At 47.9% G+C, this 19,141-nt stretch overlaps 1 protein-coding gene across 4 annotated transcripts in view; it reads right to left on the reverse strand.

Annotated features, from left to right (window-relative positions):
* LOC143301438 (paired box protein Pax-6-like) overlaps window positions 1-19,141 on the reverse strand; it is a 145,354-nt gene that overhangs the window by 23,592 nt on the left and 102,621 nt on the right. For all 4 annotated transcript variants that reach the window (XM_076615730.1, XM_076615731.1, XM_076615732.1 and 1 more), the window contains exon 5: window positions 8,141-8,354. In XM_076615730.1, the coding sequence (XP_076471845.1) occupies window positions 8,141-8,354 (214 nt within the window). The remainder of the gene's footprint in view (window positions 1-8,140; window positions 8,355-19,141) is intronic.

Consider the following 19,141-nt stretch of genomic DNA (forward strand, 5'->3'; position numbering starts at 1 on the left):
TCAGCCGTGCAGCACTTGTCACTTCACCGCTGCCACCTGTTGCCGCCACACCTCACTGCACAGTCACACCTCACCACACTGCCGGCAACATGTGCACAGAGAGAGAGAGAGGCAGAGGCAGATTATATTTATGTTGTTCAAAAAAATGTCTCGATCATGTTTACCCCAGAATTTAAACATCATCCCCCGATACGCAAATACTCTCCTTCCTATTATTTTTAGTTCAGCCCTAATTAGATAGTCTGCGAGCCCGAAACTGTTATATCTGATGTTTAAAAAAACGGAAGAAGATTAAATACTGTCTTTATATAGTTGACAGCAGGGATAAAGTGAGGCCAGTATCAAAGGCAGATGAGCTGACTTCAGACAGGCAACACGTTGACGGCGCTGCTCTTTCCACCAACCTCTCAGCATCCCGCCCTGACCCACAGTGCTGTCCCTTCCCCTCCACATCCACAGTGCTGTCCCCTCCCCCTCCACACCCACAGTGCTGTCCCCTCCCCCTCCACACCCACAGTGCTGTCCCCTCCCCCTCCACACCCACAGTGCTGTCCCCTCCCCCTCCACATCCAGAGTGTTGTCCCTTCCCCTCCACACCCACAGTGCTGTCCCCTCCCCCTCCACATCCAGAGTGCTGTCCCTTCCCCTCCACACCCACAGTGCTGTCCCCTTCCCCTCCATACCCACAGTGCTGTCCCCTTCCCCTCCACACCCACAGTGCCGTCCCCCCAGAGTGCTGTCCCCTTCCCCTCCACACCCACAGTGCCGTCCCTTCCCCTCCACATCCACAGTGCTGTCCCCTTCCCCTCCATACCCACAGTGCTGTCCCCTTCCCCTCCACACCCACAGTGCCGTCCCCCCAGAGTGCTGTCCCCTTCCCCTCCACACCCACAGTGCTGTCCCTTCCCCTCCACACCCACAGTGCTGTCCCTTCCCCTCCACACCCACAGTGCTGTCCCCTTCCCCTCCACACCCACAGTGCTGTCCCTTCCCCTCCACACCCACAGTGCTGTCCCTTCCCCTCCACACCCACAGTGCTGTCCCTTCCCCTCCACACCCACAGTGCTGTCCCCTTCCCCTCCACACCCACAGTGCTGTCCCTTCCCCTCCACACCCACAGTGCTGTCCCCTTCCCCTCCACACAGTGCTGTCCCCTTCCCCTCCACACCCACAGTGCTGTCCCTTCCCCTCCACACCAACAGTGCTGTCCCCTTCCCTCCACACCCACAGTGCCGTCCCCCCAGAGTGCTATCCCCTTCTGTGTAGAGTGCTGGCTGTCCCCTCCCCATCCACACCCAGAGTGCTGTCCCCTCCCCATCCACACGCAGAGTGCTGTCCCCTCCCCATCCACACCCAGAGTGCTGTCCCCTCCCCATCCACACCCAGAGTGCTGTCCCCTCTCCATCCACAACCAGAGTGCTGTCCCCTCCCCATCTACACCCACAGTGCTGTCCCCTCCCCATCCACTGACTGGAGCGCAGCAGGGGCAGAGCCCCCCCCCCCCCCTCCCCTGCTCACCCCCCCTCCCACTACCCCCTCCCCTTTGTCAGCCCCTGACGGGAGGCTGGGCCACAAACACTCCGGGGGGTCAAAACGCTGCCCTCCCCGCCCCCTGCCCGCCCTTCTGACGGCCAGAGACAGAGGCCACCTCCCCACCGACCTGTGGGCGTGGATCGCCACGCTTTCCCATGGCCCTGCGCTGACCAGGTGGGGCCTGGAGAGCGACCTCTCGTTAGTCACAAGAGGGGTCAAGCACTCCGCGCGTGGGCTGAGGACTCATGGTGTCTGTCCATCCCACACTGAGCGGCCAGCCACCAACACAGGGAGGCAACATGGGGAGGTCCTCAGACCGTTACGCTACCCCTCCCTTCCCCTCCTCCCTCAATACCTTCCCCGTAATGCTCGCCACCTGCTCGGCGCTCACTTCAGTTTTATGGCTTCTTCAGCAATCCCCACACAATGACTCTGAACCGGACTGCCCCCACTTCGCTTCGCGGGAAAAACATCAACATCGAAAACACACGCGGGCACCTGCGCACGCACGCGCGCTCTCTCTGGCTCATCATTCCCAAAACTATCTTCTCCAGTTGTTGGGTTTTTATTTGAGGGACAATGTTGTGTGGAGTTGGCAGGCAGGAAAGTGGTACATAGTTTGATTCAAACCAAACGTGTGGCTGGCAAAGTATATATACCTACCACCATTACCCAACAACCATCATTATCCTCTGCCTGCTTTTGTAAGGTCTCACCACCGGGCGACCTTCCCTGGGGTAAACTTTCCTTACCCCACCCCCCCTCCCGCCCTCTGGCAGCACAATAGCAGCCAACAATCCCAAACAAGGGTGTTGAGTCTGTGTATGAGGACTGTAGAGTGGTGCTTCAGCTCATGAACAGGACGCTTCTGGCCGGCAGACTGACCCCAGTCCATTTCCCACTGGCCGGCGGCCGCCCCCTCTTTGTTCCGGATGGCCACGCGGGGTGAAGGGTGTGAAGAGTCGACGGCACCTAGTGTCCGACATACGGGCCAAAGGTCAGGGTCAGGGCAGGCGGGACTAAACGGTGCATGAGCCATCAGCTGTTGGTGCATGGCCAGCACATTGAATGACGACCTCACTGCCAGCCTACACGTTATGAATAATAATAATTATTATTGTATTTATATAGTGCTGAATCTTGCGCAGAGACAAATCAAAGCGTTTTCGCACCAGTCATTCATACGCATGCATAATTCTAAAACTGGAAAAACTGAAGGCAAAGAAGAGGTAGGGGAGGGGAGGGAGGCTCTCTTGGGAAGAGGTGGGTTTTAAGGCCAGACTTGAAAGAGCTGAGTGTGGAGACCTGACGAAGTGAAAGAGGAAGTTCATTCCAATGACAAGGTCCAGAGACAGAGAAAGAACGGCGGCCAACAATCGAGTGTTTGAATCTGGGTATGCGTAAACAGAGTGGATCCGAAGCCGATCGTAGAGAGCGAGATGGGGTGTAGAGGTGAAGGTAGCCACGGAGATAGGAAGGGGCAGAGTTGTCAATACATTTATAACATGAAGGAACTCTGAGAACAGGTTTGATATCTAAACAAATTGTGGGAGGTGGTGGATACCCGTATTAAAAGCGAAGATGGAAGATACTGTGTATGAGAAGATCAACGTTTTAACAATGGAAATGGGAAATATGTTTGTTGGAGATCAAGCAATAACAGAAATGGGTAAAAGTAGGAGGCCCTAAGGAAACTGATGGAGAAGGTAGTAAACACACAGCGTCCTCAAGAGTGAAAGACTGCCTGGAACCTGTGTACACTCGCCATCAACAGGCCAGGTGCTTTGCGGTGTGAACTATTTGGGGATCGCCACAAAGCTTTAGCTGAGAACAAACACAACTGACTTTGGGCAGTGGAGAGGTGAAAGGTATCCACAGTATTTGTGTGGTGGGAGGGGGAAGTATTATTGCAATGGATAATATTTGACTTCGGCAACAAACCACAAGTGCCCTACTCGGAAAAACCCAGCCACCTTTGTCCGGGGCATTGTGTGACCAATTCGGCGGCAAAAAGAGTCAGTTGATCAGCTGTTTATAGTCTTTTTACTCAAAGTGGTCACTTCATACTCGAAATTACAGGAATTTTTTTTATGTACGACAAATTATTAAAAAAAAAGAAATGATTTCGAGTATAAAGTGACCACTTTGAGTAAAAAGGCTATAAATAGCTGATCAACGAACTCTTTTTGCTGCCGAACTGGTCACACATAAACAAAACAGAAGTAAACAAAGAAGACTAAAAACCAGAAGACAAAGAAAAAGGTATTTAAAAAAAAAGACAAAAAAAAAAAAAAAAGACGAACGCTTGTATAAGTCTCTTGTTCTGGCTGTTTTGTATTTTACCTGAAAATGTCATGAAAATGAGTCAGACGTAATGTTTCGACTGTTTTGTCTGGACATCGTACATCTGTTTCCTTTTCAACAGAAAGAAATCTGTCTCTGATAAAAATCTGTCTCTGATGAAAGAAAATACAAAAGATGTAAAGGGCGAAGTGGGTTGGGGGGGGGGGGGGGAGACATTTATCACATACACCGTTTTGGAAACAGGAGGTGAAAATATTGAACTAGGTAAGTGATACAAGTAGCGACTGGTACACACAGCAGGAAAAATGGAAGAGGGCATTTGTCTCCGCCTCTCTCCTTAGTCTATACTCTGATAAAGAACTCGCTGTAGTCATCAAATTCGCACTGGTCGGGGCCGCCGCTTTCAGGGGGAAAATAAGGAGAGGGGAAAAAAAGAAAGAAAAAAAAAAAGGCGTAGCGGGCTGCTCACTCACACAGGTACCAGAGAGGACGGATTTAATCGTTCTTTTGCCGCACTATTATCCGGCCCAGGATTAAGACTGCGGGCTGAATGCAGCCCCAGACTGAGTGACGACATGCAACAATGCCACTCCGACTTGAGGGAAGGGGGGCTTCGCGCTCTCCGCAATAAGTCACCACTTTCCGCCAGCCCCCAGCAGGCTTTGTTGCTCCCCTCAATACGCCCGCACGCTCCTTCTCGTCCGCGCCTTTCGGGGCGCACTGTCTTAATAGAGTGAAAAGCGCAGGGAGGAAACACAAGCGCAGGCCAGAGAGAAAACACAATCGGACTCCAAACTTGCCCGGCACAGAATAGGCCCCGAGTCAGGGGGCGAAAAGAAAAGTTGGATGGGACTCGCGTTTGTTGCTTGTGAAGGAGCTGGGGCGCCAGAGAGGCGCGAGGGGCCATCAAATAAATGTTACACGCCTTTTGATTTATTTTCCAACCACCCTTCTCTTTTCTCCCGTCTCTCTCAATACAGTCCCACTCGTATAGACAGCTCCTGTATTGAGTCGCTCAATACGCTAACGATTCTTTCACGACACGTTTCAAAGATTCTCCCTCCTCTCACAGACAGCCCTGAGAACAAATCGGCGGAAAGGAACCCTGTGACATCGTCCCTTTAGCATGCGCACAGTGTCACTTCCGGTTGGAAGGGGGCCTCGTTTTGACCTCGAGGCGACGGCGGAAAGGGCCAATCAGAGAGCTCAACGGGAGCGGAGACTCAACATGGCGGGCTAGGTTCACCTGTCCATTAGGCCTGCATAATTAACGGCACTGTGTCATCCTTAATGACGGCCATTGTGCAGACAATTAGGGCCGGAAATTACATGGATAAAGCCCACAGACAACGCTGCCAGTGGGGCTTCCCCCTCCCCACCACCCCGCCGCTTTAAGTAATGACCGTATTGAATACCATTCAACTGCGTCCTGCAAGATTCTGTGCAACATAACTACACGATTCCAGGGACCAGGCATGGGCAACACCGGTCAGCACATAACTCACCATGACGCAATATCGTGAAAGTGCATCGTTGTATTTCAAATATTTGCCAGTGAACACATCGATTTAATGTTATGTCTGTGTTTCATCATTACCCGTGAGGCAGGTGCGATACTGAGGCGGAGACACACGCAGAAAGAAAGGGGTGGCTACAATTACCATAAAGAAAAATTATGCGAAAGCAGAGAGAGAGAGAGAGAGAGAGAGAGAGAGGAGAGGGAGGAGAGGGGGCGGGGTGGGGGGGCAGAGAAAGTCAATTTCGAAACAACAGTGCAGCGACACATTAACTAGGATGACGGCAGTTCAAAAAAGCCCCAAACACTAATGTGAAAATAATTTCACTTCCCCAACTTTCACCCGTCCAGCCTTGCAAGTCCGCCAGGCTCAGACGGCGCTGTTGTCCTCAATGCCAGTCATTAGCCGACAGGAAAGGCCCTGCTTCGCTTTCCAGCACCCCACAAGACGCTGAAGAAGCAAAACAATTACCGCCAATTAACTTTCCAGCCAATTTCGGACGGACCACAGAAAGTGTAGAGAGAAATGAAGTTTTAGTCCTGCCTCCGTGAACACGAGATCAAAGCGGCCGGACAGAATACGCGTAATCAGGCACTAGGTGCGACGCTTTGGACAGTTGGAGAGGCAGCCCACAGTGTCGTGGAGGTGGAGCGCCAAGAACGGTCTTCCTTTTTCGTCCAGCACGGCGCAGCAACACGGCACACACTGGGATTTATGAGTGCTGCTTGCTGCAATTGAAACCACCATCACCTGTTACAACCTTTCCCCTGCCATTCAGCTAAAGACTAGCAGACCCCATGGGGGGACAGAGCTGGAACATAAATGAAGACAGGAGAGACAGGGAAAGACACACACACACACACACACACACAGGCAGAGACAGAGACAGAGACAGAAATACAGACAGACTCAGAAACAGAGTTAGACAGACAGAATGAGACAGAGAGAGACAGAGACAGAGAGACATAGAAATACAGACAGAAACAGAGTTTCAAAGACAGAATGAGACAGAGAGAGACAAAGAGAGAGAGAGAGAGAGATTTTCTTTTTTCATCTTAATATGTTGTATTCAATGATTTTGTTGTTTGTCGTTGGTTTTCTTTTTACTCTTACCAAAGTGTCAATTTCTCTGTAAACCGTCGTTATTCTTTTGTTCATACATTGTCCCCCTTGCCAAAGGATAGTATTGTCAATGGCAATAAAACAATGTCCGTGTCCGTGTCCGTATCTCTCTCTCTCTCTCTCTCTCTCTATATATATATATATAAAGGCGAATGACAGTGTGGACCAGTCTGTTTCTGTGTCTGTGGGGCTGCAGCTTGATGGTTCAAACAGAGGGACAAGGAAGTGTTGAAAAAAAAGAGGAATTACTGGTTTGGTGATGAATGTGCACGAAAGAAATTAAAAGCATAGTGGTTGCTCAAATATTTCAGAGATGTAAAACAGATGTAAAGACGGATAATTAAAAAGCAACCAAAAAATAAAGAAAAAAAGAATAACAAAAAGTGTAAAGTACACAACTAAAAAAGAATGTGATAAAATGGGTAAACAAAAGGAGTAAGAATCTGAAGAAAATCTGTTGTAAAAAACAACAACCTGAGATTCAATCAGTGACTCCAAGACAGAAACAGAAAATGAATTTTAGCCATTGTTTAATGCCAATTTTTCTGAAGATGATTGTGTTTTGCGAGACACAGACATCCAAAGTAAGGGAAAAGCGCTAAAGCCAACAAAAGTGTTGGAGAAATGCTAAACTGTGCAAATTCTGATATATATATATATATATATATATATATATATATATGTGTGTGTGTGTGTGTGTGTGTGTGTGTGTGTGTATGTATGTATATAATTACCCAGTCAGTATTTTTGAAAACGGTAGTTTCCTCTGAAATGGACAACATCCAACATTATTCCTAGCCCTGAGAAAGATGTTAGCAAGAGACCACTTAAAATTGAATACTTTTAACGCTCATAAGGATTTAAAGAAATAATGCTCGCAAGTAACTGAAGTAAAGTTTACATTTATAAATAAGAGGCTGACTTCTTTTTTATTTAAAGCAAGCAGTGATGGAGTGTCGAAATACTGAAGCCTGTCTCGTCTTTTCAATCAAGTTTAAAAAAGAAAAAAAGAAAAAAGCCAATTCCTTGAACAATGGAGTTATTTGATATCATCTTTATCTATTCAATTTATATTATCTATTAAATCATTTCATATTCATTTATTTGTCTACCTTCATTTTTGTCAGCTGCGCTTTCAATTGCAAAATGTGAGAGAGGGGAACAGTTATGCAATACAAGAAAGTGTTTTCTGTGGTTTCGTTTTCTCTTCTCAGTGAGGCTCAAGCCGTCGGCGCCTGAACAGATCATGTCTCTCCAAAGCTCCTCTGCACGCCCCGTTAAAACATCAGTCTCCATTGATAGAGAACTGTGACACAGCCTCCTGTGGCCACCACTGTGTCTGAATGCCATATCAACAACAGAAACAGCCCAATGTGCTATTTGGATCTCCCGTCACGGGCAAGAAGGGAGAAAGAAGGAGGGAGAGAGAGAGAGAGAGATGGGCCGGGAGGGAGGAGGGGGGGGGACGTAGGTGAGGATACGGCAGTTAAGAAGGGAGACGCTGACACAAGGACAAAACATGGAGTCAGAGAGGGCAGGAGACGCGATAAATCGTCATTTCAGCGTGAAAATAAAGCTATAAATAAATAGAAGAGAGACAAACAGAACTACAGACAAAGGGAAAGAGCAAGCAGAGGAAAGGACCTTGCAGACTGAACACTCACGTTTCTTGTCCAGCCCCAGGGAGGAGGCCTGTGCCGGGGGGTATGCCGAGGGGTGTGCCAGGCCAGCCATGGACACGGAGGGGGAGTACCAGGGGTTGTGGCGGGGCCAGCCCTGCCCGTTCAGCAGCCCCAACTTGTCGTACATGGAGCCCTGGCCCATCACCTTCTGGTTCTCTGCCGCCAGGTTCCGCAATACCCGGTTAATGGAGGACACCTGCACGCACGCACCAGTCATCCACCCGGGTCAACATATGTACCCCGGTACACAGCCACTCTCAATGCACTGACTTTCACACTCAAGTAACTGAATGGCTTCTGAAATACCAGCCTGACCACTCAGGTAAATAGATGTGGACTTAGACACCAACAAAAACAAAAAAACCACAAAAAACCAACAACATACCAACACGAACCTTCAGACAAATGAATAATAAAAACAACAACAAACAAACAAAAACAAACAAACAAACAAACCAGGAACAACAAGATTCGATGGTCCCTAAGTACATGGATATGAAACACAGCTTAATGGATGACAAAAAGACACGGACAGCTAAAGCATCGACATTATAGTGACATATTGTGTGTGTGCGCGCGCGCATACACACACACACACACACAGCGCAAACACACACACACACACACACACACAGCGCAAACACACACACACACACACACTGTAAGCACACACACACACTGTAAGCACACACACAAAGGCATACATAAAGTTTCAATTAAAAAGAAAAAAATGTGTGGTGGGAGTGTCGGGCGGGGGGAGAAAGGCGGTAAACGAATGGCGCTTTGAACGCAGCGTGAACACTCCAAAACAAATTCAGGTGAACACAGTCATGTTAAAAAAAAACAAAAACGGCGCCTTGATTAACATCAGTATCAGTAGCTCAAGAAGGCGTCACTGCGTTCGGACAAATCCATATACGCTACACCACATCTGCCAAGCAGATTCCTGACCAGCAGCGTAACCCAACGCGCTTAGTCAGGCCTTGAGGGAAAAACAAAAAGTGTATGTATGTATTAACATCAACATTGAACATAGAGGATAATGTATGACATGCGACACCAAAATGGAAAGGCTAGTTTCTAACACATAATATCAAATCACAACAGTAATAGAACAGAACATTGTAGATAACAGAAGACCTGAATAGTATGGAAGGGGCAGATATCTTTTCTGTCATGAAACTTGACGGTTTACAAGGCAGCTCAATGCAAGCCAGTGGAACACTGGACATCGCTGTCTGCCCATTCCGTAACGTATGGTGTCAGGTAAAAACATGGGAAATCTTTGGTGCTAACATAAGTGTCAGCAGTTTATCCGTTCTTGATACAATTCTATATTGTCATCTTTTATCTAAAATGTGCAGGCTGGAAACTGACCATTCATTAATTTGTTCTTGTTGGCATCATACTTCATCCACTGACCTTTTGTCACACTGCTGCATTCACTCAACTCAAGCTCACACGACAGATAGACTCGCACACAACGTTCGCATTCTGACCTCACTCTTACCCAGGGATAAACAACATAACGACGTAAAGACACTCCTTTCTGAGTATTAATAACCAAAGAAAATAACAGTAATGTTCACATTTTCCCTTCAGGGATAAATCATATGAAAAGTCCAATCCAGGAAAACACAATCAATACTTTCTGTTCTCTCTTACACATTCCGTTATAGCTTTTAAATCATAATGATAATTTTCATTATTTCTTTTCACGACTGTTTTGTCAGTTGGTGCTTCCCAAATATCTTTCAGTGGGCGATATATCAGCCAAACACCTTCGTCTGAAACCTGAAACACCCTCAGAACCTAACTGTAGTTAAATCTAACAACTATTAAAAATAGTACTCACATGACTTGTGTTGCAATTCTCGTTTTACTGAACCAGTGTTCAGAAACGTAAACCCCCCCAAAAAAAACCAACAACATCGAAATTCACAAAATTTTGATAAAATGATGTCACCGAATTTCTCATTACCAAACACTGTGTGTGTGTGCGTGTGCGTGTGCGTGCGTGCGTGCGTGTTTGTGTGTATGTGTAGAAGATAGAGAGATGGAGAGAGAGAGAGAAATACAAAGCAGATTTTACACACACACACGCGCGCGCGCGCGCGCACAGAGCGTGATTTAAAGTGCAAGTTTCAAACCCCAGCCCATTACAGTCACCTAAAGCACACACCAGCACACACACGGACACGGACACACACACACAGACAGACACACACACACAGTGTGATTTAAAGTGCACGTTTCAAACCCCAGCCCATTACAGTCACCTAAAGCACACACCAGCAAGCCGCCTGTAAGCCATGGCTAATGTCGCCCAGAGCAAAGGGCCACAATTCTTGCCCTCTTCCTTCCGTAATGGCGCCTGCCGACTGTGGCAGGCATGATATGTTACGCAATTTCTTTCTGTTTTATGTGCCACTTTACGTCATAAATGACTGACCCCTTGCACGCTAACGACTTCACATAAAACTTGTGAGTGCAGTATCTTATACCGCGAATAAATGATCACAGCAGTTTTGTGTCACAGGCTGCGTGACAAAATAAACCCACGTTTAATAAAAACCTTCCTTTCCGTCACTTTTACTGCGTTTTCATCTGCAGCGCTGAATGTCTCGGACGTTTGCGTTTGTGTGTGAGAGGGCGGGGAGGGAGAGGGGCGGGGGAGGGGGAGGAGCGTGGGATGTCCTTTTTATTTTATTTCATTTTTTAAATAGAGGCTTGGGGCTTGTTTTATAACGGGAAAAGAGCTTTCGCAAATGAAAATGTGTTGGCAGCTATTGAGATACAGACAAATAATATTCACCTCAATTTTTCAACAAAGCGAGAACGACTGAGCGAGAGAGAGAGAGAGAGTATTCACTTCAATATATCAACAAATCGAGATCAAACAAGCGAGCGAGCGAGCGAGAGAGATAGGTAGATTGACAGACAGATAGATAGAGTATTCACCTCAATATATCAACAAAGCGAGACCAAACGAGAGAGAGACATAGAGAGACAGAGAGACAGAGACAGAGAGAGAGACAGAGAGAGAGACAGAGAGATGCGGGGGGCACATCCACACCATTCACCATACATTTTGTTCACTGCCAACAGAACTGTCTCAGAGAGCGCCGAGAACACATTGAAGATGTGCGCAGGAATCTTTCAATAAAACATTACTCTAGCTCCCACGAAAAAGTGAACAGGAAGAAACGACCCATCTCACTCATTTTCAAGCAATTACTTAACATGCAATAACTAACCCAGCGAACCAGACGGCTGTCACTGACCCCTTGACCAAGAAACACAGGACGCGTGGTGCAGCGGTACTGACACGTTTTACGGGCACCGACAACACAGTCAACGCGATGCTTCGTGACGCGACGCGACACGACACGACAGGCGTCGCCGTCGTTTCGGGGTACCCACCCCTCTCCCATGTCCCTGCCCCCCTCTCTCTCTGGCACATGTGTTCAACCTCGGGAAGATAAATGGGTCACCCCTCTCGCCGACGGCCGGGCAATGTGACAAAGACACACACAGGACGCCCTCAGAGACTGCTCTCCCACGATCTTCTGGCCTCACCACTCACAACGCCTGCACTGGCTTCAGCATCAAGACGATTGAGAGGGAGGGAGAGAGAGAGACAGAGAGAGAGAGGGAGGGGGTTGGGCGGGGGGAGACAGGCAAAGAGACAGAGCGAGTGTCAGAGATATCACATGTGATGTTGACGTGAGTTTTTCCCCTGTCAGCTAACACACACACACACACACACACACACACACACACACACACTCCCCGCATAATTTATCATATGCTCCGTAACATCGACCCACAATAGAATGGAATGAAAAAAGCAAAGAAGCTGTTTTTTGCTTACGGACCCAAGCCCCGTCCACAATCTCTATAATTCTGACGAAACAATGTCATCTTCGGTTATATCTGTTCGTAATTTCCGTTATGTGTGAGTTTTATTTAAAAAACGAATCGATTCCAACTTGGCCGAAAGAACAACAGACGTGGCCAATAGTCCAGGTACCAAATCGAGTGTTCGATCGGAGGGCCTTCACCTTGCTTGACTCAGGTCGTTCAACCAAGTATGGACGCCAGTCACAATGACTGTGTCAGTGTGGAGCACGTGGCACACATCCAACAAAAACCTGCCTAAGGCTCGGTACCACAGGTTAGTGGTTATAATACTCTGATGACATAAAGAACCTTTTTCAACTGTGTCTGTAATATGAGGATGCAGGTGGATTTCAGAGTACTGACCGCACGATCTGTTGGGAACTAGGGACCTGCGTGAAGGTCAGTGACTGACAGACAGAGAGACAGACAAGGCAAAGCCTACCCACTTCTCTTAAAAAAAGGGGGGGTGGGGGGTGGGGGGGAGTGGTGTTAAGTATTTACAATTGCACATGTCAAGACTTCTGTTCAAAGACCACGACAAACAACTTCCCGTTCCCAACTTTTTATTCAATGTAGTAAGTCAATCCACGATCACATCTCTCTGTCACCGTTTTCCTTTTATTAATGTATTTATTCATTAACCATTCTAAACAATATTTGTAATTCTGTAACTTCTCTGCTTATTCTCCGCTTATTTAGTTTCCATAAGCAGCAGTAAAACAAACATATTTACCTACCTCCAAGCCCCATATGACAGGGAGCGAACATCTTTAGTTTGTTTCAACTGCAGTGGAGTAGTTTCAGATTTTCCATTAATTCATAATATTTGTTTGTTAGCTTGTTTGTTTCATCGCTTTTTTCTCTCTCTTTGTTTTTCTTTCAAGTTTATCATCACCTATGACCCCCAGCCAAACAGCCAGTCTACACCAGTGGCTGACGATGCGGCAAGGTGTAGAGGGCAGCTGTAGCAGTGCTGGTGCAGACTGGGGTAACTCTCAACCCACGGGCCGTGGTGTAAAGGAGGGATTAAGTGCTTGCTGCAGTCTCCATTCCTCCCCTCCCTTTCCCTGCCGGCGGGGCGGGGTGAGAACAGCGGGGGATCAGGGGACACAAATCAGCACTAATGGAAGACCAGCAGCCTCCTGAAACGCACTCAATCACGCAAATTGCGGAAAGGGACACAACTCCATCGGTATCAGCGGCGAGAGTGACATGTCAAGAACCACAAGCGCGGTATCAGCTGTGAATTAGCCGCCCTTGCTGGAGAGTCGTTCCAAATAATGTCCCCTGCTCGGACCCCCTCAGCTGCCCAGGTCCGTGCACAGTCTCCTGTGCCATCCATTTTGTCCCTGTGTGTGTGTGTGTGTGTGTGTGTGTGTGTGTGTGTGTGTGTGTGTGTGTGTGACTCAGATACAGAGAGAGGAAGAAGTGTTAAAAAGGAAGAGGGTTTCAAATGGAACAACTTACAATGTGCCTGTGAAGACAATTTACACTAGTAGTGTCAGAGTCAATGTTCTTTTCGTTGTCCTCGTCACGTTATCATTTTCCCATATTTCTGGCATATGAAATGAAATAGAACCAAATCAAATAATTTTAAAAATTCATGCTGTCTTAAGAGTTTAAGGACTAAACTTTTTTTTTTTTAAACCTTTACACCCCGTCTCCATATGATTATATCTAAATGACCTCACATCTGTTCAGTGACATCAACTGTCCTGCAGTGAACCTGTCCTCAGTGATGAACGTGACGTGATCTACAGACTGACCATGCCACTCGTCCTCCACCCTCCACCCCCACCACCCAGCCACATCCTTCACCCTCACACCCACCACCCAGCCACATCCTTCACCCCCACCACCCAGCCACATCCTTCACCCTCACCACCCAGCCACATCCTTCACCCTCACTACCCAGCCACATCCTTCACCCTCACCCCCACCACCCAGCCACATCCTCCACCCTCACACCCACCACCCAGCCACATCCTTCACCCTCACACCCACCACCCAGCCACATCCTTCACCCTCACCACCCAGCCACATCCTTCACCCTCACACCCACCCAGCCACATCCTTCACCCTCACCACCCAGCCACATCCTCCACCCTCACACCCACCACCCAGCCACATCCTCCACCCTCAAACCCACCACCCAGCCACATCCTTCACCCTCACCACCCAGCCACATCCTCCACCCTCACACCCACCACCCAGCCACATCCTCCACCCTCACACCCACCACCCAGCCACATCCTCCACCCTCACACCCACCACCCAGCCACATCCTTCACCCTCACACCCACCACCCAGCCACATCCTTCACCCTCACACCCACCACCCAGCCACATCCTCCACCCTCACACCCACCACCCAGCCACATCCTTCACCCTCACACCCACCACCCAGCCACACATTCACGCCGACACTCTCACCCACACGACAGCAAAGGTCTGCACCAACATCTTCTACCAACGCCAGTGACATCGGACTAATTCAAACTCATATTAACGTTGGGACATACGTTTTTCCGCATGATAGACTAAAGAACAAACTGCCCCCAAAAAGCAAGGATACTGTTCCAGGATTTCGGGAGCGTCCACAAAACCTTTTTTTTTCTTTCTTTTTTTTTAAGTATGCGTTTTTTGTGGGTCAGTAAGCAAGATATGCAACTGATGAAAAACCGCAAGAAAAGAGTGGATGTCTTCGCTTCAAGTAAAACATTTTCGCTAATTGAAAACTTTATCAGGGAACAAAATTCTTATAGCTGCAATTTGTTCTGGAATCACTGAGACTATTTTTTTCCAGAGAGTGGGAAGTGAGGAGAAGGTGGGAGGTCTACTTCAAACGGAAGATGAAAGAAACAGTGTTGGAATTACAACTGCCTCCTAACTACAGCCTAATGAGGGCGGACGGTTGTCCAAACTATAAACCCACTTCCGTCAAAAGACCGTGTATTGGAGGCTCAGTCCAGTCTGACCACAAATTGGATGAGGAAGCACGTGCAACGCACGTTCCAGTCCCCTGGTAACACTTAGTCCCCCAGTTCTCCGCCTGGCCTGTGCGCTAATGATGTGTGCCATGCAGCGTCACAGTGCAACCATCAAATGACCTGTCGTCTTTCGCGGTCTTTGTCTTGCCCTTTAATGATGCTTTCAAACAAACCAAGCTTTTAAAGTCCTCCTCGTTCTTATTTTATCGCTTTTTTCTTCTCCTCGCTTTTTTTCTGTACCAGTCGTCTCGAACGACCTTCTGCGATGAATTTCTCTCTCTCTCTCTCGCTCTTTGTGTGTGTGTGTGTGTGTGTGTGTGTTATGTACGCGCATCCCATTTCGAAGTTTTTAAATTGTTATGCCAATATACCACTCTCAGAACTGTGCCCAGCAACAAAAAGCAACCATATGCTTAATCTGTCTAGATGCATTATTGACTCACTTGTGTAAACAAAGTGAGTCTATGTTTTAACCCGGTGTTCGGTTGTCTGTGTGTGTGTGTGTGTCCGTGGTAAACTTTAACATTGACATTTTCTCTGCAAATACTTTGTCAGTTGACACCAAATTAGGCATAAAAATAGGAAAAAATCAGTTCTTTCCAGTCATCTTGTTTAAAGCAATATTGCACCTCTGGGATGGGCACAAAAAAATAAAAAATGAAGCCTAAATTTAATGCAAACTGCATTTACTGTTATATTCATATTTTTTGTATTCTCTAAACTTGGCACTTTGATCTGATATTCTGACCCAACAATAAAAGCAGTCATTATTATCATTTTTTGTTCAAACAGGAACTTCTTTTAGCAAAGCATGGAAGTTTTACTTATTTTGGAAACGTTTTGGTGCAGATAGTAAAAAAGGGAAATTACTCTGTAATTAATGCTAGGGGACTTAATTTGCTTTAAACTGATCTTTCTCATCTTGAACATTACATTTTGAAATTATACTCAATACATAAAAAGCTTGGATTTTTTTTTAAAGTGTATCACAAGTGAGTCTTGAAGGCCTTGCCTCTCTTGTTTTCCATTCCTTTAACAGGAGGAAGAAACTGTCAACGTTTGGGGTCTCCTTGTTCAGCGTTTCCACCGTTAGGGGTCAACATCCATTCTGTGATGTTTCATGTATTTTGTTGGTGCTGCAATTTCGCAACTGGACAGCAACATTTTCCAATATTACCATGCTGTTTTATGGTGTTTAAATATATCTACAATGAGCTGAGACACTTAAAATGCATATAGGATATCAGTATCAGTAGCTCAAGGAGGCGTCACTGCGTTCGGACAAATCCATATACGCTACACCACATCTGCCAAGCAGATGCCTGACCAGCAGCGTAACCCAACGCGCTTAGTCAGGCCTTGAGATATAGGATAGTTTTTGTTGTATATAGGAACAGACCACTGTTCTAAAAATACATGGATAGCGCATGCCTTCTTTGAGCTTCTTTGCTAACTGAAGCCAGCGGAAGTGTTCAATCAGCCATTTTGCTTCTCGTTTCAGTATAGCGCGAAGCGGTGACTTCATATGTGTAGCCGAGCGCTCAGCTGGCTTCACGGCAAACTTTCACTTGCTCGTGGCGTTAGTTAATTAAGCTGACATTCCTGTGTGTGTGTCTTCACTGCAAGTTTGCGCCATGTGTCACTGCACTGTTTACCTGTATAACTTCGGTAGATAAACCATTGGCAGAGTTCAATCAAGACACAACATTTGGCATGTCGTGGGGGCAAGCATAACACGATTTCATCGAAGATACACAGAGTTCAGAAACAACCACCAGTTAGCAGACGGCTTGTCAACGGACTGACGGCCGGATACGAGAAACAATATGGCATCCAGTTGGTTTCAGCTTTCCTGGGCAATGAGCGATCCATGTATTTTTAGAACAGTGGAACAGACAAGTGTTTGCTGTGTTTTGGTCTCAGAAGGACACACTTATGAAATCCATATTGAGATCCGATCCCCGCCTGTCTCCATTCCCCTTTTGTGCATTGTGGCCTAAGGCCGATGTGCAGTAAATCAGTACTGAGTTCTAAGTTATCTCTCCATCTCTCTCTCTCTCTCTCCACACACACACACACACACCATGTATGTCTGTCTCATTCTTTGCCTCAATGTATGTGCTAACTGAAAAGCAGTGTTCTCCCAGCACCGTTCGGTGGCCCCGTCCCCATCTTTTTCAGAGATGAGTCTTGCAAAAAGCGACCAGCGCTGTGTGCTGGCAGCCAGTGGGGAGTGAGGTCAGCTGACCCCTTCAGTCTTCTTTCTGCCCCGACGGGCACCGCTTCCTGCCTCCTTGTGGCAGCTCCACAGTCTCCCTGATTCACCCAGCTCCCGCCCCCATCCATCCTGCCCTCCACTCGCTCTCCTCCATCCCCCCCCCCCCCCACACACACACACACACTTTTACCAACGACAGCAACGGAAGAACATCCAGCTCGGCCCAAGCGGCTGACACATCGATTTCCGCCCAGACGCTCCGAGCATGCGCGCAGACGCTTTGTGGTGGGCATGGCATAGGCCTATAACACGCCATGTCTCCCGCCTGATCTACCTAGGCCTTTATTTCCTTGTTTATTTACCTTCCGCTGCGACATGGAATCTGGGTGGATTTGACGGAGGGCGCACTTGAGAATGCCTTGCCTCATTGTGTCCTGGTCCCTTCACTCTCTTGGCAGTGGCCGGGGTCGGCCAGTGGGCGGGGCGTCAGTCTTGTGACGGCTGTGAGCGAGGGCCTGTGTCTGCCAATGTCTTCCGTTCTCTGCTACTCTCTGTTGTCACTGTGCTGTTTCCACTGTCTGCCTCTCTCTCCTGGAGGCGACGGTGACGTCTTACATGGCCACACCATGCCTGCTTCCTTCTCTTACTGCGGACTTTGTTGTCAGTGATATGCTTTGTACATGCCAGCCTAAAACCTTTCATGTAGGATATCAGTTCTATATATCCCTTTCTTGTAAGTTATGATTTGGGGTACACGATTTACACACTCACAAACAGACAGAATAACCTAGGCCTCAGTGGAGTCTGGATGTCGTGGAAATGGTGTGAACATTACTGACAAGCTTTCATTATGTGCATGCTGATTTTGCTCATGTGTAACTATTATTTCTGTCTTGATCCGTCCTCGTCAGTTAGTCACACCCTAAGCATTGAAAGTAGGCATATCACATTTCTGTCCCGCAAAACACGTGCATTCGCGAAACAGTAAATACTGCTATTTAAGCCTGCGGTTGCCTCTCAAATTGTTTTCCGTTGGACATATCTGTCTCATCAGCAACCTTTGGTAATGTCAGAACTATCCTTTCACATCAGGTCTTGCTGTCATATGATTCCATTCAGATCATATTTGTCTGCACAGTGCATGGGCTGGCAGTCCTGTGATGGACATGCCTTGCTTCCCTTTTGGTACCAATTCAGTACATACTGCACGTAACTAAGACAGCACACACACACACACACACACACACACACACACACACACACACACACAGAGGAGGGGGGACAACACGCGCACACACAGACACACAGACACACACACACACACACACACACACACTCACAAAGCGCGGGACCGGCGGAAGATCTTGAGTGGGTGCACTTTGTCCAGGAGGGTGGGAAGAGAGTTACCGCCCCTGGTAGCGGCCACCGCTTCCAAGAGAAGATGGAAGCGTGTCGATAGAAACACCAATCCTGGCCAATCCCCCACCCTCAGACCCGGGCCCACCGTGGCCGCAGAGATTGCATTTGCTGCTCCTAAACAAATCACCACCGCAGTTTTCGCGTTCGAGCGCGTTCGATTCAGGCAATTAAACGGCAAACGTGCGGCCGCTCCTTGGCCATTTGGGTGTAAAGCAAGGAACGGGGGAGATGAGAGGCAGCACTAAACTGCTCTATACGACTGGAGCTGGGAGAGAGGAGGCAGGCCCGACAACCACCAATGGCGCTCCAAGACGGGCTGACAGGGAGCACTCCTGAAAAGCACTCCCAGAGAAGCACTCCCAGAGAGAGCACTCCCTTCACACTACCCAGTGTCGGCTCACTTTATCGATCTTACTTTTGATTAGTCATCGATCAAGAAGTTAGGTCACGCCTC

The sequence above is a fragment of the Babylonia areolata genome, chromosome 27 (genome assembly GCF_041734735.1).
Source record: "Babylonia areolata isolate BAREFJ2019XMU chromosome 27, ASM4173473v1, whole genome shotgun sequence".
Classification (NCBI taxonomy): domain Eukaryota; kingdom Metazoa; phylum Mollusca; class Gastropoda; order Neogastropoda; family Buccinidae; genus Babylonia; species Babylonia areolata.